Raw genomic sequence first — 22,924 nt, 5'->3', positions numbered from 1 at the left:
AAATAGGAAATAAATGTGACAAACTTGAAAAAGCTCCAAATAAGTAGTAAAATATTTTCACTATAAATATAATTTCAAATTTTTATCAAATTAAGTATTTTTAGTTTTTGCTTTAATTTTTTTAATATGCTTTCTAAAATTTACTACACACCTAATAATAATAAATCTCGTAATTGCAAGTATAATTTAACATGTATATGTAGTAATAAAATTGCATTTTATTATTATAAAATGATCTTTAAAAGAACTATTGGTGTGCAAGACGAGGTTTATTTTAAAATGCAATGTGAATTCTTTCTTTGTTCCTATATTTACTATCATGGAACGATGAGGAACATAGACAGAACTCCTTAAAGAAATATGAAAAACAGACTGCTGACATTGGAATGTCTTTGACAAGGGCGATGTCTTTATTTTCATCCTGTGCTGAGATGAACATGCAGAACAGTGAAGCGGTGAGTGCTAAAGAGCCACCAGTGGGTGTGTGTGTGTGTGTGTCCATATACTGCATGTGTGAGACTCCTTCAGGGTGTACAGAGGTGATGATGGTTAAGTCTAAGCCTCTCTTAATTGCATGCAAAATAAAGCAAATTATAATTATTGCTGACAAGAGCATAAACAAAGTTATCTGACTTGACATTATTTTAAAAAAAGAACATCTTTTTTTTCTACTACGATGAACATCTTGTTTTTTTAATCCTTGAATAAAGGTTAAATGTTTAAATGCTCGGTTCTAGCCTTTCAAAGATTTTTTCTGGAAGAATTTTGGAAGCTTTTTAAAGAAAAATGCAGCTGAGGAAAGTATGCAGATTTAATATGTATTAAATCTGCACAAAAAAAAATAAGACACATTTTCTGTTTTACAAAATTTCAAAGTGTGAAGAGACATTTTCTCTCTCTGTTGTTTGTGAACCGTTTCTTTAGCTGTAGTGTGCTTGAGCAAGACCCTGAAACCTGTGTGGCTCCCATGAGGCTCATTTCTTAATTAATCTCTACCTCTGACCTCACAGACGGCACCAATTGAAACAAGTTCCTGTAGGAATGAAAGATTAAAATGTAAAATTTCTTTAAATCTTTTTAAGAGAAAACACTAATGTTTACTTTCTGTAGACATTAAAGAATAAAAATAGATGTGTGCCATTTTGTTGTTGCCATATCAAAGAAATGTAAATAGTATTTTAGAGAAATGTAAATAACATTAGAAAAATACCCCAGAATAATTTCATTTCTGTCTTTTTTTCACAGGATGTGTGGAACGATGCAGGACAAATTGTAAAGCAGCTTCATTTGTATCTCTGTATGTTAGCTGCTTCAAATATCGCAAACAATAAATGAGTTAAGTGAAATAATTTCCTTTAAGCGTAGGGTACAACATGTGCAACTCAACTGTACTCTCTGAAGGACATGATCCAGTGACCTGCAGCTTTAATCAGTAAATAATTGTTTAAAGAAAAAAATCCTCTACATTAAGAGCCAGTGTAATTTTTTATTTTTTTCAAAAACCAAATTCTTAGTTTTTAATGTTTTAGTTTTATTTCAACCTTCTAATTTTTATTTTTATTTTTATTTTCTGTGCAAGAGTTATGAGCAAAATAACAAATATACAAACTAAGATTGTTTATTTTGAATGTACTTGAATAAAACATGTAGTTTTGATCTCATAATTGATCTCATAATTTTTCTTTTCATATTCAAATTTTACAGTAAAGATTTCTAATTGTGTGAACAAAAAATGCAAGGCAGGGGTTGTGAACACGTCACTCGGTCACATCTGCTTTTCTATTTTTAAATTGGACTCCTACTCAGTGTTAGTGCCATACAATCATATAATTTACCCAAAAATATCTTAATTTCAAGTGTAGTTTTAAAATCTGTATTTCTGACATACTTTTGTTCTTTGCGATTAAAAAATAAATTTATGATTGCCAACTAACTTGCTTTCTATTCAGTTACTTGTGAAAAATTAAATCCAGAGTAAAACCTCAAATGTGGTGCAGTCTCAGAGCATGTCAAATAATTTGTTTAGCAACTTGGTCCATGAAAGTGGTTTAGTTATTATAGTTACATTTTTATATATATATATATATATATATATATATATATATATATATATATATATATATATGCTTGTTATTGTGGCTGTTATTATTGCCACTTTTTTTTTTAATTGTTTTTTTACACTTTAAGATGATTCAAATGAAAATCAGCTTGTACCCGTTTAACCTTCTGAAATATGTGTGTGTTTTGTGCATGTTTCACATTTTTAAAATGTGTAGAATAAGGATGTTTTTAGTTGCACTGCAGTATGCTATTGAGCTCGTTCCATTTAGTTAAAAGTTTTGGAGTGCTGAAATAAGAGCTTTTAAATCTACTGGAGCCTGCGATCAGAACACTTGGGCGAATTTGTGAATTATGTGAGAGGCTGCATTTATCAGAAGCAAAATGTCGCACAGGGCCCATCTCTCTTTGTGATCTAGTGTGCTCCCTCTTGTTTATAACTTCACTTTATGCTTTGTTGTTCTGTGGCTATTCTGGTGCTGAATGTGCTGGATGACTCTGTCTCCCCAGCTCAAAGACAAAGAAGGACGGTCATTAGACTATTCTGTAACGTCAGGTACTGTAAACCTTCCTCTCTGCTCTTTCTTACACACATCGTTCCTGATCTATTTTTCTCTTTCTGCCTCTCACACAGGCGCACCAACACACACCCAGACACATGTGCATCGCCGCTCTTAGCCAGGTTCAACGTTCCGCTACAACTCAGGATGATTTCCTGTTATAGAGCGCCATCTACAGGTCTCACCTTCAACCTCAGTTGCTTTTCTTGTCTAGGTTTTCCAAAAGCATTTCCCCTCACTCGAGACAAACATTTTTAGACACAACATGCTCATTCACTGTGTAATCACTGTGTTTCTTCATTGCTGTCAACATGTTTGAATCCAATATAAATGATTGCATGAGACTGCAGCGAAACAAGAAACCTCTTACAGTCCGATTACAAAAAGGTTTCTAATAAATATGCAAGTAAACTAGGTTGTAAGGAAAATACAAATATTGTTTGATCTGTAAACAGTGGTTGGCACTCATGATGTGAAGATGGAAATTTAGCTTGGAGTGTGAACTTTGAAATTGAAAAATCCTTTAAAAGCTTAAAATGTTCTCTTTGTAACTGTAGATATTTGATGTGCATGCTGCTCTGTGGTGGTGCATGAGTGAACGGAGCCATTGGCCTAAGTGCAACTGCTCTTATCTTTTCTTCTGTGTGCTCCTATAATAGCTTGTTATATTTGCTAAAGTGATGAACGAGTTAGCCCTTTCCATCCTTCATTTTGTGCGTGTGTGCATGTTCGTGGGGTCCAGCATTTTCAAAGTCATTGTTTCCCTGGAGAGGGGTCAGTGTACTGGTCAAAGATTTCTGCTGCCATGGTCACCTCCCAGCTTTCACCACTGACCAGAACGGAGGAGGGAGGGGAGATTTGTTAAAGGAGATATTAAATAGCTGTAGAATACTTTTGGTTGCCATTTCCTGGTAAAACACGGCATTTGACATTTTAGAAAATTGCATCTAAATTGAATGTCCTTTTTTTCTCTCCAGTGCATTTAAAGTTTACAGAGTCTATGATGCCTTTAAAATTTAAAATAAGCCAAAAATGTATTTGAAAGAGCAGAAGTTTATAAAATAATAAGATGAAGAACAGATTTCAGAGGGTCACTGCACATTATTGTTAGAAGAAAAAGAAATCTTTGCACAAGGCCTTACTTTCCCCCTAACACACATGCACACACCGTACTGTACAGCCATTATTAAACAGTCTGTCAGGGGGGTTGAGAGTGTCGCCTCGCTCCTTCATTCGCTCACTGCCCCTAGAACAATTTCAATTTTAATAGCTTTTACTATGTATCTAAAGCACTGGAGACACCGAAAGAAAGGGCAACACACACACACACGCGCACAGACAGAGAACCAGTTCCCCTTGTTGAAAATAGAGCCATCAAAAATGAAGGCCGGCCCAGCACTGCCGACAGACACACAGACAAACCCCAGGAGCATCTTGTAATTATCCCTGTGGACGAGTTGCCTCTAGCAGGGCTCAGTTACCCATCCCAGGTCCCCCCCACCCCTCCACCACACCCTCCCATTCTATTATATCTCCATCCTGCCACTAACCCCTCCACTGCTAATTTCATCCCGGGGATTAGCCCCTACTTGCTTGTCTATCTTGTAATATTTCTGGAGGGTGGAATGGTGAAATATGGCCTTCTCTTGCTTATTATAGGACTTTCAGGGCTGGAATGGGCCATGTCTATAGTCTACCTCCCCTACTATTCTCCCTGTCCCTCCTTTTTTGTCCTTCTTTCCCCACTGAGACAGAAGAGAGTTTTTTTTTTTTTTTAAGCGGGTAGATGTGGACGCAGAGAAAGACCAGCCCTGCAAGCGTGGCTGCTGCAACTCAAGTTCTACTGGGATGTGACCGCACAGAAAGGTGAAAGTGAGCACAGCGCAGCACTCTGGTAGTACCTGCAGGGCAATGCAAGCTGTTTTCTTTTTGCATAAAAGAAAAGTAGGAACGGTGGGTAAAAAAAGGGAGAAAAGTGGCCAGAGGGGCAACATTCTGCATATCTACCATCCCGCCTTTTGTTAAGGTACGCCAGCCCCGAGTTCTGCTACACCTGCTTGTTTCTAAGCCTGATTATTGCCACATTTCTATGCATTTGGCAATTCAATAAAATAGATCTCTATCTGTGGTATAATCACTGGTGGCACATGGCTGGCCTCTTACACTTTTTAATATTAATGTTTAGCAGGTGTAATCTAGAGCTAATGAACCTAAGCATCCAAAAATATGCGTAGTTCAAGTAAAGCAATGTTTGTTTTGAACGGATACAAGTCAAATGGGACACGTGATAGAGAATATTTGGGAACAGCACCGGTGGTTACTCAAGAGCCCGGCATGGTCGGCAGCATCTAGCACAAGTTAACAGGTTCGTAGGAGGAGGAAATCAGGATTGACGAGCTGCAACACCTTATTTTATTTTCCATGGTATGGTTTATTGATTTGGTTCAACAATAGTAAAGTGGCTGCCTACATGTGCCAGGGGGCCATATTGGTTTTTGAAGTCAAGGTTGGTTATAAACCGTCATCTGTCCCTCTTGAAATTATAACATCCAGGGCTTTTCCTGTTTATTTTTCTAACCTTACATTTTATTTATTTTCTGTTACATACATACATTCCTTGTTTGTGACAAAATCCAACTTATTGGAAAAGCTCAACTCATTTTAGTGCTATTTTAATGTGTCTTGACATTATAGAGGTCCTTGAGGTTGTACTTGACTGTGACTTTTGGCCAGGAGGCAATTTGATTGAACTGGAAATAAACAAAAAATAAATTTACGTTCAGTCAGAATGCAAATCTAAAGGTGCTAGCCAGAAACTGGAGCTAAACTCCTGTATGACTTAGACAAATCGCAGCAAAACTTGCAAATAATTGTGCATTCCACAAGTGACAGAGATGTAAAGTGGTGTAAAATAGCTTTGTAAAGGAATAGTGTGTAATTCTTTGGCCCCTCTGACTAGCATCTTACTCATCTACTCATTCGTTCTACTTATTCACAATAGTGTCCAAGGTAGCCTAGCCATTGCCTTCCTATGTAATTCTGCTCAAAGAGAATTCTCACTTCCAGCACACTTCTCACTTCTGGGACTTCTCTCCCTGATTCAGATTGTCTGGCCGATTTTTAACGGGGCCAATGAGCAAAGGAGAAGTTTTAGAATTGTAGTCTGTCTGTAGTTTAGCAACGGCAGAAAGTGTACAAGCCTGTTCAGACCATGTTTTCTACACTTCCAAATATTAAATTAACATTAACAGCCGCCTCATTCAGACTGGCACTTCTCTCTTCGCAGTGGAGGGTGGTTGTTTACAGTGCAAGCAGTTTCCAGAAAGCTTCCGTAGCGTCGAAATGGTGCATTACACATATCATGGACAAATGTTTGAAATTTGTTAAAATTGAAAACTTCGACAGAGTCCACGCCTCCAGGAAGCAATCATTTCTCAATAGCTGAGAGCCCAGACCCTCTGTGTGAAGCAAATAGTATAGGACAAGGGGCTAGTTTTTACCAGGCTAGTGCAAAGAAACGGACACTGCAGATAAGATACTGACTGCTCCTAAACCCTCCACAAATCCCTTCTTAAAAAGGTAAAGTAATTCATTAAAATTAATCAAAATGATCACCATGGTAAAAACATTCATTTGTCTTCATGTTTCAGTTGGAACTTTGAGTTGTGTATTAAAATGAATATTTCCAAAATAAATGTCTATGTGACCTGTCAGTAAGCTTAAAGTAAAACAAAAGGTCAGGCATAAGCAGAATTGCTTTTCATGAAAGTGGCCATGTGCATGCAAAGTCACCTTCTGTATGTGTGCACTTAGATGCACAGAGGGCAGCTATGGGTGTTCATACATACTATGCTGCCTGTGAGTCTATCAGGAAGCATCTGCAGGCATGTGTGTCTGATCATACAGTGAATGACCTATAGCCCTCTGTCTCTCACACACTCCTCTCCATCACTCCAGCCTCTCATTACAGCTACAGAAGCCCAGCCTGTCACGTAATTAAAGGCAAAGTTATAAATGACCAGCAGGCCAAAAGCCATATTTCACAGGTGGCCGTGTATTTATTTATAATTTTTCACCTTTCAATGTGTTTCTTATGCAAATGAGAGCCAGGACACTTTTCAATTAACTTTGGGGGCCAGTCCCTCTAAGTACCACAGGACCTTGTTATTGAAAATAAAGTATTTTTTTGTTATCAGGCATAAATTATTGCTGTCTGTGACAAAGGAATTACAGGATATAATGTATGGACCTGTTTTTGGTACTGCCAGAGGTGGCGGGTGTAATTCTCATCTGTTGAAAACTTGGTGATTGCTTTTCTATGAAACCACTTTTATTACATTCTCAATACTATATGATGTCCACCCCCCAGGCTTTTTTTTTTTTTTTTTGGTTTTCCTTTACTTTGGTATTCTCACTTTCTATTACATGCACAACACTTCCATTTGCAGTACACTGCATAGCAATTTAAAAGTATATTAAATGAGCAGTTGGAAAGCAGGCGGTTAGGTACGGTTCTTTTATGGTGGCACCCTCACAGCGCCCCTTTCTCTCTCATTTTCTCCTTAATTGAGCAACTGAGGAGAAAAAGCATAGCAACCCTGTTCCACTATCATATCGGGGAGAATTATTTAGAGAGCAGAGGACTCGACAAAGCTGGCTGTCCACTGGAACAGGGAAGGGAAGAAAAAAAAAAGTTTAGAGGAGAAAGTTAAAAGGAAGATAATGGCTGTTAACAGGGGAAAGAACATGTGTTCCCCCTGATCTCCTGTCCCATCAGCAGCCCCGCACAGTGTGAGATGTGGAGGATATGCTTTGAGGTATGTGTGCGTTACATTTGTTACCCAGAGTGTGCATCACATGTTGAGGTGTGTGTGCAGCGGTGCCCTCTCCATGGCGCGTAAAAAACGTCCATTAATTGAATCCCCCCCTAATTTCCCGTCAGCCTGGCCTTGCAGAGCGAGACGCCTGCCTGCCTGCCTGCCTGCCAGCCGAACAACGCCACACTTCAGGTATGGTGGATAATGGAGGATGACATTTCTGTCCCAACATGCCTGGGGGCAGCATGTGATACATGGCTTCCTCTATGAAGGTTAAACTCAGCTAACCTGCCTTTGGCGTTTCATTATCCACTTGTTAAATACTCTTTTGGTAATAAAATGATTAAAAATTTTATTGCTTCTCTCAAATGAGGCCTCTTTTCAAAGGGCCCTAACGACTTTAGAGGTGGATATGAGTATGTGCGTGTTTGTGTGTGTGGGAGCAAGGTGCGTGTGCAGGCATGTGTCTGTCTGTGTGTCGAGTGTGTGTGTCCAGACAAGTGCATCTTTAGTTACGTACGACTAGTGTGTAAAAACCTAATGAGAGTGATATGCTTTAAAGCGAAACCACCATTATTCTCAGCCAAACGACCTGGCCCGTCATTATGCTTAAAGTAGCAATACCTTTTCCTCTGCCAGGGCACATTCAAATAGACATGTTTTACATACACCTCAGTCTGTGTCTTGAAATGATGTGAGGTATTTATACTAAAATGAATGGGCCGGACTATTTTTACATCACAAGTTAAGCACCGTGGCTATAGCAACGGGACATAAAATATTATATTCAAGCCATTAACAGGACCTACAAGCCTTGCCTAGGCCAATATGTCTCCACTGTGGCTTAGAAAATCACCATATTCAATGTCATTTGCCTGTAAAATTAGCAGTAAAGAGGCTTGAGAAACTAATCTCGAATCTTAATTTGTGTCTGTTTTAGGAAAGTCTTGCTTTACGGCCGCACACGATGTGTTTTTCTTTCAGTTTAGTGATAGTAAAATAGGACAAAATTATTTATAATTAAAAAAAGTAATGTCTGAAAAAAAAATCTGCAATCTTTTACTGTAATATTTTTTGAAAATGAAAATGTCAAAGCCGACGTTCTGTTTTTGTTGTTCTGTTTCTGTTGGGCATATGCGGTTTATGTTTGGGGATTTCTTAGATTAGCTCACCTCCCTGTTGGGTCTTTGAGTCCCAATCAGTTTTGTTAGGGTTCATTGTTATCCTGCTGCTGCTCCCCCCAAAACCCCCAACCCCCAGAATCTACACGCACATACTCATACACTCACACACAGTCGCTCACTTAATAAATGGCTGGGTCCCCCTCCCTCGGGCCAGGGGAGTTGGTGCTGGCCGGTTCATCTGATATATCATGGCAGCCCGCTCCTCTCTGCTCCACTGGACCCTGTCCAACACCTGTTCTCCCATCAGGGGATGTTGTGTTGGCGTGGCATGGCTGTGCCACTGTACAGATTGGCACTGCCCAGTTGGGACAGCAGAAAGGATGAAGTATGGGATTCCCAGTGACAAAATGTAAGCTGTAATTAGGAGGGGGACTGGAGTCAGAAATGGTTAGGCCTTGTGTAAATAATCAAAGGTTTTTAATCTGAAATATTAGTAGTATCATTTTGTCTTACATCATGTAATTTCCTTTTTTGTGGTTGCACCAAACGTAACACCTGCAGTTAATGCATTGAGTATTATCTTATTCAAGTCTCCCTTTGTGCTTTCAGGTAAATGGCATTTACATTTCTTTTAACAATTTCTTGTTTAATTATCGTATATTTGTAAATATTTTATCCCGTTTTACAGTTAAAGTGGCCTTCAGGAGAATCTGAAACTTTTCACATCTTATTATATTATAATAAGGTGATAAAATGAGCTAAATGCTGGGTACAAATTACCCAGCATTTAGCTCCAACCATCTTTCCATCTACTTTGACCAACTTCCTGTCCATGCAGATGAATCACATCCCCACAGTATAATGCTGCCACTACCATGTTTTAAAGTGGGGATGATGCTTTCAGGGTGAAGTCTAGTGTGACTATACCAACGCTCAAAAATGTTCAGTTGTGATCTAACCTGAACAAAACACTTTCTTTCAATCTTTGCTATTTTGGCAACATCTTTTTTGGTAAAATTTGAATATGAATATAGAAAATATATATAAAAAACAGTCCTCATGTTGCTTGTGAAAAGCAGAGATTCTACATTTTCTTAACCTGGCTGTTAAATTGATACCAAATTAACAAAGTCCAAGAAATAATCTGAAGAGAAAAACTGAAACTCATTTATGTTTCAGCTGAAAATCTGTATATGCTGAGATTGAAAAACATTAATTATTTCATACTGAAAAATGTGTCTTGTATGTGGAACATACATTTACACGTAAGTGAATATTTGGTATGTACAAAATAGATGTTGTGTATCCATCACAATGAAGTACTTTGATAATTAAACCAATCATACCTTCAATGTGTGTAGTATGGCATTAAAATTAACTCACTTGTTGGTTTGCATAGGGTGCAGGAACGCTTAGTACATGGGGGTCTTTGAGCTTGTGGAAGCTGTTCTGATTACAAATAGAAAACTGTTCACTGATCTGATAACCCGACATCTTAAAAGAAATCATCCGCATGAGAGACATGCGGCTTTCTTGTTTCTGGTTTGAGTTGCCATGTTAGCTAGAAAAGACAAAGTCGTGTTTCTAACGCAAATAAAGCAATACTATGCACCTTGTCTTCCAAACATAATGAGCTTTTAAGTTTTCATGGATTGCCAAGCGATAATGAATTAAGAAGAATGTGGCTTGTAAATATTCATTGCTACCAGTTAAAGCTAACGCCACACAGCAAAGTTTGCAGCCTTCACTTAACTCCGGATCAGCTTATTCAGCCTAAACCTACCAGGGGCAGACGGATGGTAAATAAAGGAGCTGTCCCTGAGTTATTTCCATGGAACCACTTCTCTATTCAGCCTGAAATAGCGAGTGTATGGGAACAAATAAGCAGACCAGATCCAGACAGCGGAGCAGGTGATCCGCCTGTACATACTGCTGTAAACACCATCCTGCTTCACAAGAAGCATGCAAAAGTAATAAAACGAAATAACTCGGATACCTTAGGGAACATGGCCATATTTTTCTAAAAGCAACAACTTTGACGCTGAGCAGCCAGCTGAACTATTACTCTGATGTTAGTGCTGCCCTACATTTTAGCTATGGAGCCTGTTGTGCTTTCTCATGCTACAGAAGCAAAAAGCCCCAACCGTTACTTGGTCTCTGACACTAACGACAATAAAAAACATATAATACTTGAAAATAAGTACAAAATAAAATAAAAACCATTGTCTGTTAGAATGGATTAAAATGTTTAGATACTTAAATAGCACATTTTTACAAGAAAACTGTCCGAGAATATTGTCTACTAGCATAAACTAAAGTTAATGTTAGCCACAAAGTTTAAAGTAAAACTCACCTTCGTATCCGTGAATGTATAACGAGGCATGCATCTTAAAACCTTTCTCCAGCTTACTTGTTGGGGCTTTGGATCGATGTACATCATAATTTGTTACCTTGGCCAAGCCCTGCAAGCACCAAGTGTAAAATGCCATTGTCAATAGACAGGAAACGACCGAGCCGCTTTTCCCCGAACATGGAAGAACGTGCAAAGACCCCATTAGTCCAAGTAGTCATAAAAGATTACTTCTGTTTATTATTAGCAGACTGTTAACAAGTCAGCGTCTGCTAATTCTCCTTAATTCTACCCTAATCTGTAAAAAAAACCATTTTTGCAATTTCTGTGGAAAAATGTGAGTTTGTCTCACCACTGAGCAGAAATTATCCCCAAGTATTTTGTCAAGGTGTTTACTTCTTTAATTCCCTTGCTCTCGCTGTAAGGCAGTCTTCTGTCCAGTAGAGAGCGACAGACATCTTTTGGACGTCTGACGTTTTATGAGTCGGTTTAACCTCCGAAAGAGTTTTTGTTCCAAGATTTCTATCTATAGGACACTAGGACCGTTAGCGCTTTTGGCATTTGATATCATACTTATTGGTAAAAGTAGTTTAATAAAAACCTCTCTCTTTGAAGGGAAAGATTTTAGTCAGAACTTGTAAGTTGATAAAGAATAAAGAGCAAGTAACCCATTTGTTGCTGATTTTCTAAGTTTATGCTGTTGTTGCTGGCACTTTTTAATTTTGACTAATGTGATGGGAGTGGTACAGTTCAAATACCCAATGTGTATTTGAGTAATTTCCACGGAAAATGTCAGCAGGACACAGAATGTTTTGCTTTTAGTTTTTTTCTTTAAGATGGATAGGTTAAAAGAAAAAGAAGAAAAGTTGCTTAAATACAGTTTTAACCCTTACTTTTAATTGCGCCATGACATGATTACGTTTAATACCGTAGTATAAGAGTAACACCAATAAAACCTATATTATAGGCTTCACAAATTTACCAAAGATTTTTCAATCTGTTTTGTTTTTGTTATTTAATTTGTTTTTCCTTTACCGTTCGCGATGGCATCTATTTATTGTCCTGCGTCATTATTTCATGGCTTGACTTTTTTTAGACAGTTTTTTTAGCACACAAACTGAGTACTCTGAGACTGACCGCAACACAGTTCCGGAGGAAAGGGGAGGGTCCTCGCGCGGATCAGAGGTGATGACACGCGCGACACCAAAGCCAGTCCCGCTGCAGGTCTCGCGCCGGTGACATGGTGACAGCACGCGGGATCAATCTACTCGCTTTGTGAGAAAAGTAGTTGTAGTAAAAGTAGTTTTTCGGATTCTGGCGCTGGAGTGTAGAGGTAAGTCCACCCTGCATCTTGTGTCTGTTTGGCTTTAATTATTACAGGAGCGAGCTGGCTTCCAAATGGTAAAAAATAAAACTATCACTTAGCAAACTCAGTTGTTGTTGACGTTTAATAACAAATCGTTACTCCTATGTTGTACTTTGGATTACCACACGGTTTCTTTACCTTTTAACATTTTATTCATTTATTTTTATCTCATTTTAAAATCTCGTACTGATATGTTTTAACAACAGCTTTGTGAAGTTGCATACAACTCTAAAGTTAAATATGAATTAATTAAGACTTTGATTTTACTCCACCTTTGTTTAAAAAAAAACAAGATATGAATAATTGGATTATTATGGAATAATTATCAACTTTTATCTGCATTTAAACGAATATTTAATGTCTTTAATTATTTTATTTCCCACGTTAAATGCACAAGACTTTTAATAAGTTATTCCTTTAGTTACAGAGAGACTGTATTCATTGTCATCGAATAAGCTTTAAAAAGTTTTAAAAATTTATTTGTGATATATCTTTTTAATACAACTATATAAAGTTTATGTACTTAAGTTGATGCAAACTTGTTTTTATTAACATTTTGCACATCTGCCTGTTTTTTTTATTTGGTTTTTTTTATTTTTCAAAGAATGGTGATGGTACAAAGTGATTTAAATGTTTAAAGGCATTCTGCACCATAAAAGTATAAAGCCAAACCAAAGCACATATGAAGCCAGATGTTCATGCATCTAGACAATACAAGTATCCCTCAAGTTATGTAAGCAGAACAGAGCAGAAGAAACAAATTCTGCTCAAGGACATTCTCTCAGATAGCAAAGCGACAGGCAGTGCAGCCACCAAAGTTTCAGACAGGAGCAGATTTATGGTGTAAAGTATAGACTGTTATCTGCTGACATTGTAAATAATTTTCCTGTTCATGCAGGTATATAGAGCATTTGAGTGGGAGAAGCTTGTAGGGATTTAGTGATCGAAGTACTTTTATAGATATTGGTGATTTGCTGGCTATTACAAAGAGTGGATCAGTGCATGAATGCATACATGCCTATGGAGATGCCTGACCAGTTGGCTAATTGGTCATCCATGCAGTGTGTTTTGAGCAAACTGTGAATGGAAGTGTTTGCTGTGGGTCACTGCCTGGAGATGCTTCCATTTGAATATCCACTTCAGATGCTGCACATGCTGTTGGTGTCAGAGTATATGTAAAACCAGATTTTTTTTTCACTGTTTAAATTCTGCAACCCAGGACAGAAATAGATGCCGGATGATCCTCAGCTACATTATCTTATCTGTTTCGAATACAAAGGTACCCAAACACACAGACACACACAGTAAAAAGAGTCTCCCAATCTGTGAAGACTTATCCCCACTGACCTTCCCCTCAATGACCTCATTTGACATAAAATTGAGTGTTAGGTGTTCCTATACCATATGAACAACATATTTATTAGGCACAAACTAGTGCTCTGTGCAGTTTCTGGTAATAGTTTAACTGCATAAATCTTGTCCACTATTATCTCCTCAGCTGTATACTGGGAATGTGAGTAAGTGGAGACCCCACGTGTCGAAGTGAACAGAAAGAAATACAAGTCTTGGTATTGCTGCATGTTTTTTTATGTGTTTGTGTGTGTGTGTGTGCGTGTGTGTGTCTGTGTGACTGGTATGTGGGCTGGGCTGAAAGAGAAAAAAGCCAGGGGTCTTTATTTGACCTCTCCCACCATGACCCTTCACCCCTCCCTAAGACAAGCCTTTTGTGTCCGCTTAGCTAGAGACCCTGGGAGAGCGTGTCTGGGGTGGGATGTGGGGAGTCCCTGTGTTTGTGCATGCATGTGCGTGCGTGTGTGTGTGTGTGTGTGTTTGTGTGCACTTGTGCAAGAAGTATAGGCCACATCAAAGCTTTACTTAAACATTGTTATCTCGGCTCACCTTTGACCTTGTGGTCATGAGACATCCCTCAAACTAATTCAGCCATGCCCTCACGGCACAGATGATATATGTGTGTTTACATATGTTAGCTGACTTTTGCAACAATGGAAATATAGCTCTAATTGCAAAACGCTTAAAAACATCTTTGCAGTGTGGTAGCCAGGATTTTTGTTTTAAAATTCATCTGATATTGTAGTTGACACTGAGCTTTGATGTAAACTACACAATGCTATTAAATATGTTTTTCTTCAAAGTGAGTTCAAATTATACATTTATAAAATTATACACATATAATACACCCAGTTCAATATGTAAATAAAGAATATTCCTTAAAAAAATCAGTTAAAGTATTAGTTTCTAAGTAAAAACGTATTTGATTGGTGATATAGTGTTTGGATTTCTTTTTAAAGGATCGTAACTGCAACTGTGTGTGTGCGAAAATGTAGTAATGGGAATAGGGTTCAAGGGGTCATAAAACACCACAATAGTGTCTCTCTCCCTAGGGTGAAAAAGAGGCCGAAGGGAAAAAAATAGTAGAGGTGGAGATAAAAGGATCTCCCACTTCCATGTCAAGGAAAGAGGAAAGAAGGGGGAGGTGGGAGGAGAAAAGATCAACAAAGTAGCCTTAAAAGTTTTACTTACGGCTTATTGCTGTCATCTCTTCTGCATGCATATAGCCATAAAGTTTTCTCCAATAAATACTGAATCCATGACAGAGCAAGAGCACAAGTTGAAACATAGATGAAAGATGCAACTTCAGAATAAATTGTAATCCTTCCTGAAGGTTCCTTTGTGCCAAATTAATTGAAATATTAACAAGAAGAATTGTATGTGATATTATGCATTATTGTTATTATTATTGATATTAGTTCCTTTGTTATTTTTATAGATTTTTTACCAAAGAAGATTAAATTGTGTTTTACACCTGCAGTAAGAAAATATTTGACTGTAAGCTCAGGGTTTTATGCTTCCCTCCAATTCAACTTACCTCCCAGCCCCCTCCCCTTCAGTCTGAGGTCGTAAAACGATCAGCATCCTCTTTGGTAGAAGGTGTGATTACTTCCTGTCACCACTGGCTGTGTGGTGGTGACCGGGCTTTTTGTCTCCCGATCACTTCATCTTTCTGCAAGGTGGTGCAAGGCCCTAAAAGTCTGCGCTGCTCCTTTCAAAATGTGGGAGCAGGAGGTGGTCAGGAATGTGTCACTGCAACCATCTTCAGCCTAAATGTGTGAGGTGAATGTAAAGCTGGAAGTCTTGCAACAGTTGACCCAATAACATGTTAACGTTGAAAATGATTGTAGGACATCTGCTACTGATGTTGTACTCTTGACAGTTTTTTGCAAAGTATATGAAGATTGCGTTGGAATAAATAACAATTAGAGATGCACTAATCTGATGCTGATTTCTTCATTTCTTAGAGGTGTGACCTTACTTGACTTTTTTGTAGTATGACATAAGTATAAAAAGTTGCTACAGGCTCTCTTAGTAGTTTTGAATCCACCAAAAACAGATTTTGGAATTACACGATTTTGGATTTTGCCCTTTTATAAATCCTAACTGCAAAAACTGCATCAAATTTCAGATTCTTTGTTTTATCTTTGGTGATAAATTTTCTTGAGTGTATAATCTTCCAATCACCAACCAGAGCAAATTAAGATCGATTATTAAGGCTGATTGTTGATCATACAGACCTAAAATATTTTAATCCCCTCCTGCAGATGTAGCTTTAAAGCTCAGGTGTCAAACTCCAGTCCTGGAGGTTCACTGCCCTGCAACTTTTAGATGTGCCTCTGCTGCACCACAACTTATTAGAATAATTAGGTCATTAGCAAAGCTCTACACATGAAGGAGGTAATTAAACCATTTCATTCCAGTGTTTTGTAACTGTGGCACATCTAAAAACTGTAGGACAAAAACTGCAGGCCCTTGATGACTGGAGTTTGACACCCCTGCTTTAAAGTAAGATTTTATTTTTATAGCCATTTTTTTATTATTGCAAGTAATATTAATGGTCTGGACTTAAATATTAGGAAATGGCAAGGTGGTTTTCCGGCCTCTGAGACTTGGGTACTCATTACCAAAGACCAATCATCAAAATAACAGTGGAAAATCTGATCAGCAACTATAAGAGCAGTTATTGCTGTAATGGCCTGGACGCGTTTTCCACATATTATAAAGTAGTTTATATTTATTTTTAAAATGCAATTTTTTTTGTATCTTGTACATTTTTAATGACACTTCTTTTACGTTGCTTTATTGTGTTTTAAAATGTTTCTGCCTCATTTCCTATCAGAAACAAACATAGTCATTAAATAAAAATAATTGGTCTCTATATGAATCTGTCTAGGTGTGGATTTTTGTCTGGTGTGTTTCTGTGATAAATGTTGACACCTAGAAGATTGATCAAGAGGGCTCATAAAACATCTTGCATTGTGAATCTAGATGTTTGGTTTTTATTGTTTGTTTGTCCTGTAATACAGAATATGGTTTTGCAAAGCAACACGTCATTGTATTACATTGCTAGATGCAGCTTCTTATTGAAAACATGCTATGAGTGTTTTTAACTGTGTGTGATGTCTTTGCAGTAAGCTGACCCTCAGGTTGCTCCCCGGCTAATTAATGTTATGCGTGTAGGCAGGTTTTTAAGTCAGTTGTGTGAGTTTGTCAGCCAGCTTGGGAGCTGCCAGAGTTTAATGCAGAGGGATTAGGTTCATGCTCAGTCAGGTTTTATTCTTTCAGTTAACGACTACAACATGCTTGTCCTCTTAAAAATCTGAGTTTGTTACGTTTATTTGCGTAAATGATTTGTTTAAGATTAGCGCTGAACTACACCATGGAGAGAAGGGAGAAGGAGTTAGAGAAATACTCTTGGAGAGAAAGTAGAAAAACAGAGGGAGGGAGTTGCGTCTAGGTCAGGGTGTTCTGACTCTGTCAGCGCAGCTGATTTTATATTATGCTCTTTGGTAAAACGCCATGCACCCGCAGCCACATTTTAAGCCTCTGTGGATCTGTGTGTCAGTGAGAGCAGATGTGCTTCTGATGTTAAATTACTTTGCACAAGTGTGGATGTGTCTGCGAGTCTGCTCACATAACTAAGCAAAGACTTTTTTTTAATGGATGCCAGAGAGATTTTAAAATATGATTATTTCATTTTTTTACAATCATTAAACACATCAGAGTTTGTGTCATTTCCTTCACTGAGAAAACACTTCTAAATCAAAAATGACCAAAGCTACATCCATGTTTGGTTCGCCTTCAGGTTTTGTGATCACTTTAGAGCAAACAAAAACAACCAAAAGACTTCAGTTCAGTATGGGGTTCCTGTGTGTGCTTCCAGGGCGCTGATGGGGAACTCTTATGCAGGCCAGCTGCGGTCCGCACGCTTCGAGGAGGTCCTCCACAACTCCATCGAGGCATCCCTGAGGTCAAACACTGTGGTGCCTCGGCCCGTCTTCTCACAGCTGTATCTTGAGACGGAGCAGCTGTTTATGCAGGATGGTGGGTTGAAGAAATATGCAGGTGAAGCAACAGCGAGTCCAGGTTTAGGATGTTCACCATCTTTAGTCTTAAGTTTGAAACACTTGTTTTGATCATCATTTAAATTATGACTGTGACGTGTCAATTTGCCCTGAAATAAAGCAATGTTTTCGTATTCTAACTAGGTCGAACATTCAATGATGACGAAGAGGATGAAGATGGCTCTGAATCCAACAGCCCACCGATACCCTATCAGATGAAACCTCCACCTGAGGGATGCTGCACCACAGATGGCATGTACAAGTTTATATATGTGGTGACAAAACTACAGAACAGCGCTTTTTCAGCAGTTTGTGACAGAAGTATTTTTAATCAGTTGTGGTCAAAGTGTGTTGCATGGGGATTTTATTTTAAAATGTCGGTGTTGGCAATTAATGGGACACAATAATGGGGAAAAAGATTTTAAAAAGTGATCCAAAAATTGATCCACAGCAATAAAAAAAAGACTCATTTCCAGTTTTCAAAGACGCATGCTGCCAATGACGCATGCTGGTTGTAAATCAATGAGATTTACAACCAGATATTAATTTTTCCATAGATCCAGATTGGTTTGTAAACCTTTTTTCTTGATAAATGAAGTCCAAATTTGAAAAGTTTCCTGATCATAAAATAGGTTGGTGATCTCAAACATGTAGACAAATAAACAAAACCAAAAGAAATGTGTAAGTGGACAAATAACTGATAAAACAATAGAATATATTGTGTTGTTTAAAATGACTAATCTCATGGATCTACTTGAATATTTAGTGAAAACATTTCTTTCCTTGTCTTCCTAACAGGCTTCTGTCAGGCTGGCAAAGACCTGCGTTTGTCCTCGCTTGCGTCAGAGAACTTGGATGTTCCTCCGGGGTTCATGCCAGTTGGGGTAAAATCCCCCTCCCTCCCTGACAACCTGCTGGTTTGCGCTGTGGACCGACGCTTCCTGCCAGATGAACGGGGTCGAAACGCCCTGCTTGGTAAGACAGAAGACTTTCTCAGGGCAATGTGACATGATTTTCTGTTGAAAAGATTAGAAGTTGTAAGTAAAGTTCAGTCCAAAAATCTTTTTTTTTTTTTTTTTTTGTTTTGTTTTGTTTGTTTTTTTAAGTCCGAGTGCATTGGTGATCTTATCCACATAATCATTATACATAATGTGATCCGTTTGCTCAATCCTCTTCCAGGTTTCTCGGGAAACTGCTTGGGTTGTGGAGAGAAAGGTTTCCGTTACTTCACAGAGTTTTCCAACCACATTAACCTGAAGCTCAGCACCCAGCCCAAGAAACAGAAGCACTTGAAGTACCATCTCTACCGCAACAACCAGGGCATGCTGGTCAAGGGTACTCCCATTTGCTGGAGGGGAAATGGTAAAAGATGGAGCGACTGCTTTTACAAGAAATCTAGATCTGTTTTTTTTTTTTACATTCCACTTGAAGAATTGTACAGTTTCACATCAAGAGTGTTGTTAACCGTTCAGACTGTGTAATTTATTTAATCAAACATACGTAGGAGTGATACTAGTTTTCTTGATGATGTTGCTTCATCATATTGAATGTAAAAGATGGCAAATCACAAAAGTAAAGCAATGAGATTTTGACCACTGACAGTTGTCATTTAGCTGCATTTTGAGCTTTATAACTTGACGACGAGTGCTTACTGGAGATGTTTTTGTTTTAAACGCATGCAGCAAAACACCAGTGACAAAATTAACCTTTAGCCAGATGCTTGTGTTGTTGAGGATGATCTGGGTTGTCTGTTTAACTTGTAGCCAGCTTGGATTACCAGTACTGAAGCCAAAGAGCTTCTCTTACTTCGCGAGACAGCAAGTATGAGACATTTTACCTGAAGCAGTTACATGAATACCTAGTTTTTCAAAAACTTCAACAGTCACCTGTAAAAATGCCTTTAAAATGGGCAGATGGTGATCATGGTTCAAAATGTTTATTCTAAATCAATAAAAATAACTCGTATTCACAACTGCTTTTAAAACACATATCGGAAGTTTTTCATACTCTGAAAATTGGATGAAGCTGCATTTTTTTATTGCAGAGATGTGAATGTGTGGGTGTGACCAGATGGACTGGTCAGACAGGGTCCTGGGGGGCCAAAGGAGGGGGGGGGGGTCAAAGGTGAGATGTTGGTGTGCACAGAAGCAACAGCCTGAAGGTCATAGTGAAAATGGACATTAGGTGGAGAGAGCATTTGTGTGGATAGGTGTAAAGACTGTTATAGAGTCTTAATGGGTCATATCCCTACTGTTATTTGTTTTTTTGCTCATTTGGTAATCGTTTCAACTTAGTAGTTTGGAACTGAGTGTGAGATTTAGGAGTTGATGGTTCATAGAAACATGTCAGATTTTCTCCTAATCTGTTTTTTTGCTTGGGTGTAGGTGTTGAGAGGCTGGAATTTAACACAGAGGAACTTGAGGCTTATTTCCTGAGAAGGGTTTGCTTACATACTAACGCTGGACTAACAACCCAAAATACAAACAAAACCAGAGGTGAATCCTGTGCATAAGGCTGACATTATTAGCAAGTTTCTGGAGTCCTGTTGTATTTTTTTTTCCTTCACTTTGCCCCTCCAAAAAGAAAACAACGCCATGTTTTGTGTTAACAAGATTTATCTCCAGAGAAAAACTAAGAGAAAAAATTGATGGTTCTTACAGATTCAAGCAAAAGCAGCGTTCACTGGAAACATTTAATCAGTCCTGAACTCCTTTCATGTGTGTGACCAGTCACTTCCTGTTGTATTATCTAATCGTATTCTGGAATTTCAGACTAGTGATACTTGTTGATGGATCTTGAAATCAGAAAAAGATGAGGTGGAGCCCCAGCTTAGAGCACCCAGAGGCAAAACATCATGCTCTGAGAATTATGCAATGAGGCTTTTTGATTATGGCTTTTTTGTTTATGTCTTTATCCAGACTTGGATTATTTGCACACACAGAGTTTTTTCATGAACCTGTATACATTTCAGAATACAACAGGATGATGCAACAACTTTCAGACTCAGATTTTGGAGAGTTTGCTGCTGTGTTTGCACAAAACTCAACCTTTGGTCTTCTGGACATTTCCTCAGGAAGTTAGGTGAATCCTGCAGATAAGTTCCACATACATTACAAAGCTGGTATGTGAATGTGTCTCTAGAACTGAAGTGGATTTATAGTTGTTTTTTGGCTTTAGTCATCTTTATGACAAGGCTTTATTTAGTTCAGCTCATCTCTTATTGTCTTATGTGCTTAACTTTTTCTGATTGGTCAGAGTTTAGTTTCTGGTGTTCGAAGCCTCACACTTCAAAGTATGCGCTCCTTCTCACAGGCATGCCCACTCTCAAAGCATTAATGTGAAAGAGATTTAATTTGTCTCTGTTTGTAGATAACCAGTTTAATATGTCTTTCAGATGTCAGGATAAGACAGATCAGAGCCAGTCTCTCAGAGGGCCACCTGACCTTAGACGAACGGCCATCGAACCCGGCTTTGGCTAACCCGGCTTTGGCTAACCCGGCTTTGGCTCACCCGTCACACACAGCAGGCAGCGCCACAGGTTAAAAATGACTCATTCTGATCATTTCCTTGCTGTCTTCTAAAACATAACTGTCTCTAATAAATCTTTGTCGTCTTTTTTTATTTTTCAAGGATCACACGTGGAGCCTCAGACAGCTGATGCTCCCACCACGCTGATAAATGGAAACCACACAGCAGCTTCCTCCATTGCCCAGCCACCTTTAAGTCAGTCGGGACCTGGGAGACCATCAGTTACTGGTACAGATTCCTCTTAATGTTTTTTCTTTTTTTTCAGCTTTTTAGTTCTTTCTAGGATGTGTATGACAATAGTGTAATTTCCCAGAACGGCATACATTATTCTACTTAGAATCCATGCAGGCAATGTCTGCTTGTATAACACAACTTCTTGTTTAAATGCAAACAAGAAGTCGTCTTTAAGCCCCTCCCCTTTCTGTCCGTCTGCCTCACAGGAGCCCAGTAGCTACGTTTTATGTCAGGGGTGAGGGAGGAGGGTCCTTTGTTTTCCCTGCTTTGATTTGGCTGTCCTCAGAGCACTAAACATCTACCTCTCTTTTCTCCTCTGTTTGCCTCTCTGTCCTTCTCACTCCCTGCCTCTCGCTCTGCCTCCTCCATAAACCCAGGTTGTAAAATTCCCTCTCTCTCTGTCTCATCTTTTCCCCCTTGCATTATATCTGAATGAAACACTTCCTTCCTGGTGGTGTGTTTTTTTTTTCATTGCCCTTTTAACAAGCGCATCTTTTATGTGTTTCCATTATTACAGCATTTTAACAGATACTTGAGAGGAAAAGACAGATAAATGCATGACTAAAATACAACTGTTTTGCATTACAGTGTCTACAAAAGTCTCCCTGGCACCTTGTAGTAAATGTGTTAATTTGTGAGGTGTTGGGATGAGAAAAGTGACTTCTGTGTCCCTCAGTTTGTCAGTCTCAAAGAGAACTGACTGAAAAATGACACATGATTCGCCCTAAATCACTGGAATAAAACACAAGATGGGACAAAAAACTTAATCTAAATATATCCTGTATTTTTTTTTCTTTTTACCTGATAGGTCCACCTACAAATGCTGGTCCCCCAAAAAAGAGACACAAAGGCTGGTCACCTGATTCATCTGCCAATACTTTGACAGAGAGTGCTGGGAAGTCTGCACAATCGTCATTAAGTTTATCAACATTATCAGTGACTTCTGTCATCACCAATGGAGCAAGATCAGGTACAAATAGGTTTTTGGAGCCACTGTGTGTTTTTGTTATCAAGCTAATTAGCCTCACTGGAACTGTGTGCTAAATGTAAACACCTTTCTGTGTTTGTTTCCCTTTTGTGCCAGAGACTACAGCCGTACAGAGTTCATCACGAGGATCAGCAAGTCAACTTTCGCCCCCTGAAGTGTCTGTAACGGTGCCTGATCAGCTGCTTCACACCTGCAGGCTGCAGCCTGTCATATTTAAAGGTGAGAGGGTCAGCTATGAGTGTCATTTGAAAGCCGGAGGAATTTCATGCACACTGTGTGGCTAAATCATCTTCATATGCCAACCACTGTTTGAGAAATGCTGAACACAAATCATCTTTTAAGTTTTTTTCTGCTAATATTGTTCCCCCTTTATAGCATCTACTATTCTGTTCCCAATGATTCCTCATTTTTGGCAAAAAGTTTTAAATTAACAAGACTTGTGCACTCCCTTACTGTACATTTACTATATATATATATATATA

The 22,924-nt window shown here is 38.5% G+C and overlaps 1 protein-coding gene across 5 annotated transcripts in view; it reads left to right on the top strand.

Moving 5' to 3' along the window:
* The first annotated feature begins 12,127 nt into the window (after positions 1 to 12,127).
* Positions 12,128 to 22,924, top strand: part of greb1 (growth regulating estrogen receptor binding 1) — a 30,255-nt gene continuing 19,458 nt past the window's right edge. For 2 of the 5 annotated variants that reach the window (XM_015037357.1, XM_015037355.1), the window contains exons 1-9: positions 16,190 to 16,351; positions 17,512 to 17,672; positions 17,837 to 17,944; positions 18,491 to 18,667; positions 18,872 to 19,054; positions 21,087 to 21,230; positions 21,323 to 21,448; positions 22,263 to 22,424; positions 22,539 to 22,661. In XM_015037357.1, coding sequence (XP_014892843.1) covers positions 16,320 to 16,351; positions 17,512 to 17,672; positions 17,837 to 17,944; positions 18,491 to 18,667; positions 18,872 to 19,054; positions 21,087 to 21,230; positions 21,323 to 21,448; positions 22,263 to 22,424; positions 22,539 to 22,661 — 1,216 coding nt within the window. In that variant the 5' untranslated portion in view covers positions 16,190 to 16,319. Of the gene's footprint in view, positions 12,243 to 16,189; positions 16,352 to 17,511; positions 17,694 to 17,836; positions 17,945 to 18,490; positions 18,668 to 18,871; positions 19,055 to 21,086; positions 21,231 to 21,322; positions 21,449 to 22,262; positions 22,425 to 22,538; positions 22,662 to 22,924 lie in introns of those variants that run through there. The other 3 variants (XM_015037353.1, XM_015037352.1, XM_015037356.1) reach the window with 2 other exon arrangements.

The sequence above is a fragment of the Poecilia latipinna genome, unplaced genomic scaffold, assembly GCF_001443285.1.
Source record: "Poecilia latipinna isolate Pla-1442-1.1 unplaced genomic scaffold, P_latipinna-1.0 Scaffold402, whole genome shotgun sequence".
In the NCBI taxonomy this organism is placed as follows: domain Eukaryota; kingdom Metazoa; phylum Chordata; class Actinopteri; order Cyprinodontiformes; family Poeciliidae; genus Poecilia; species Poecilia latipinna.
This window is presented reverse-complemented; position numbering and strand designations above follow the sequence as displayed.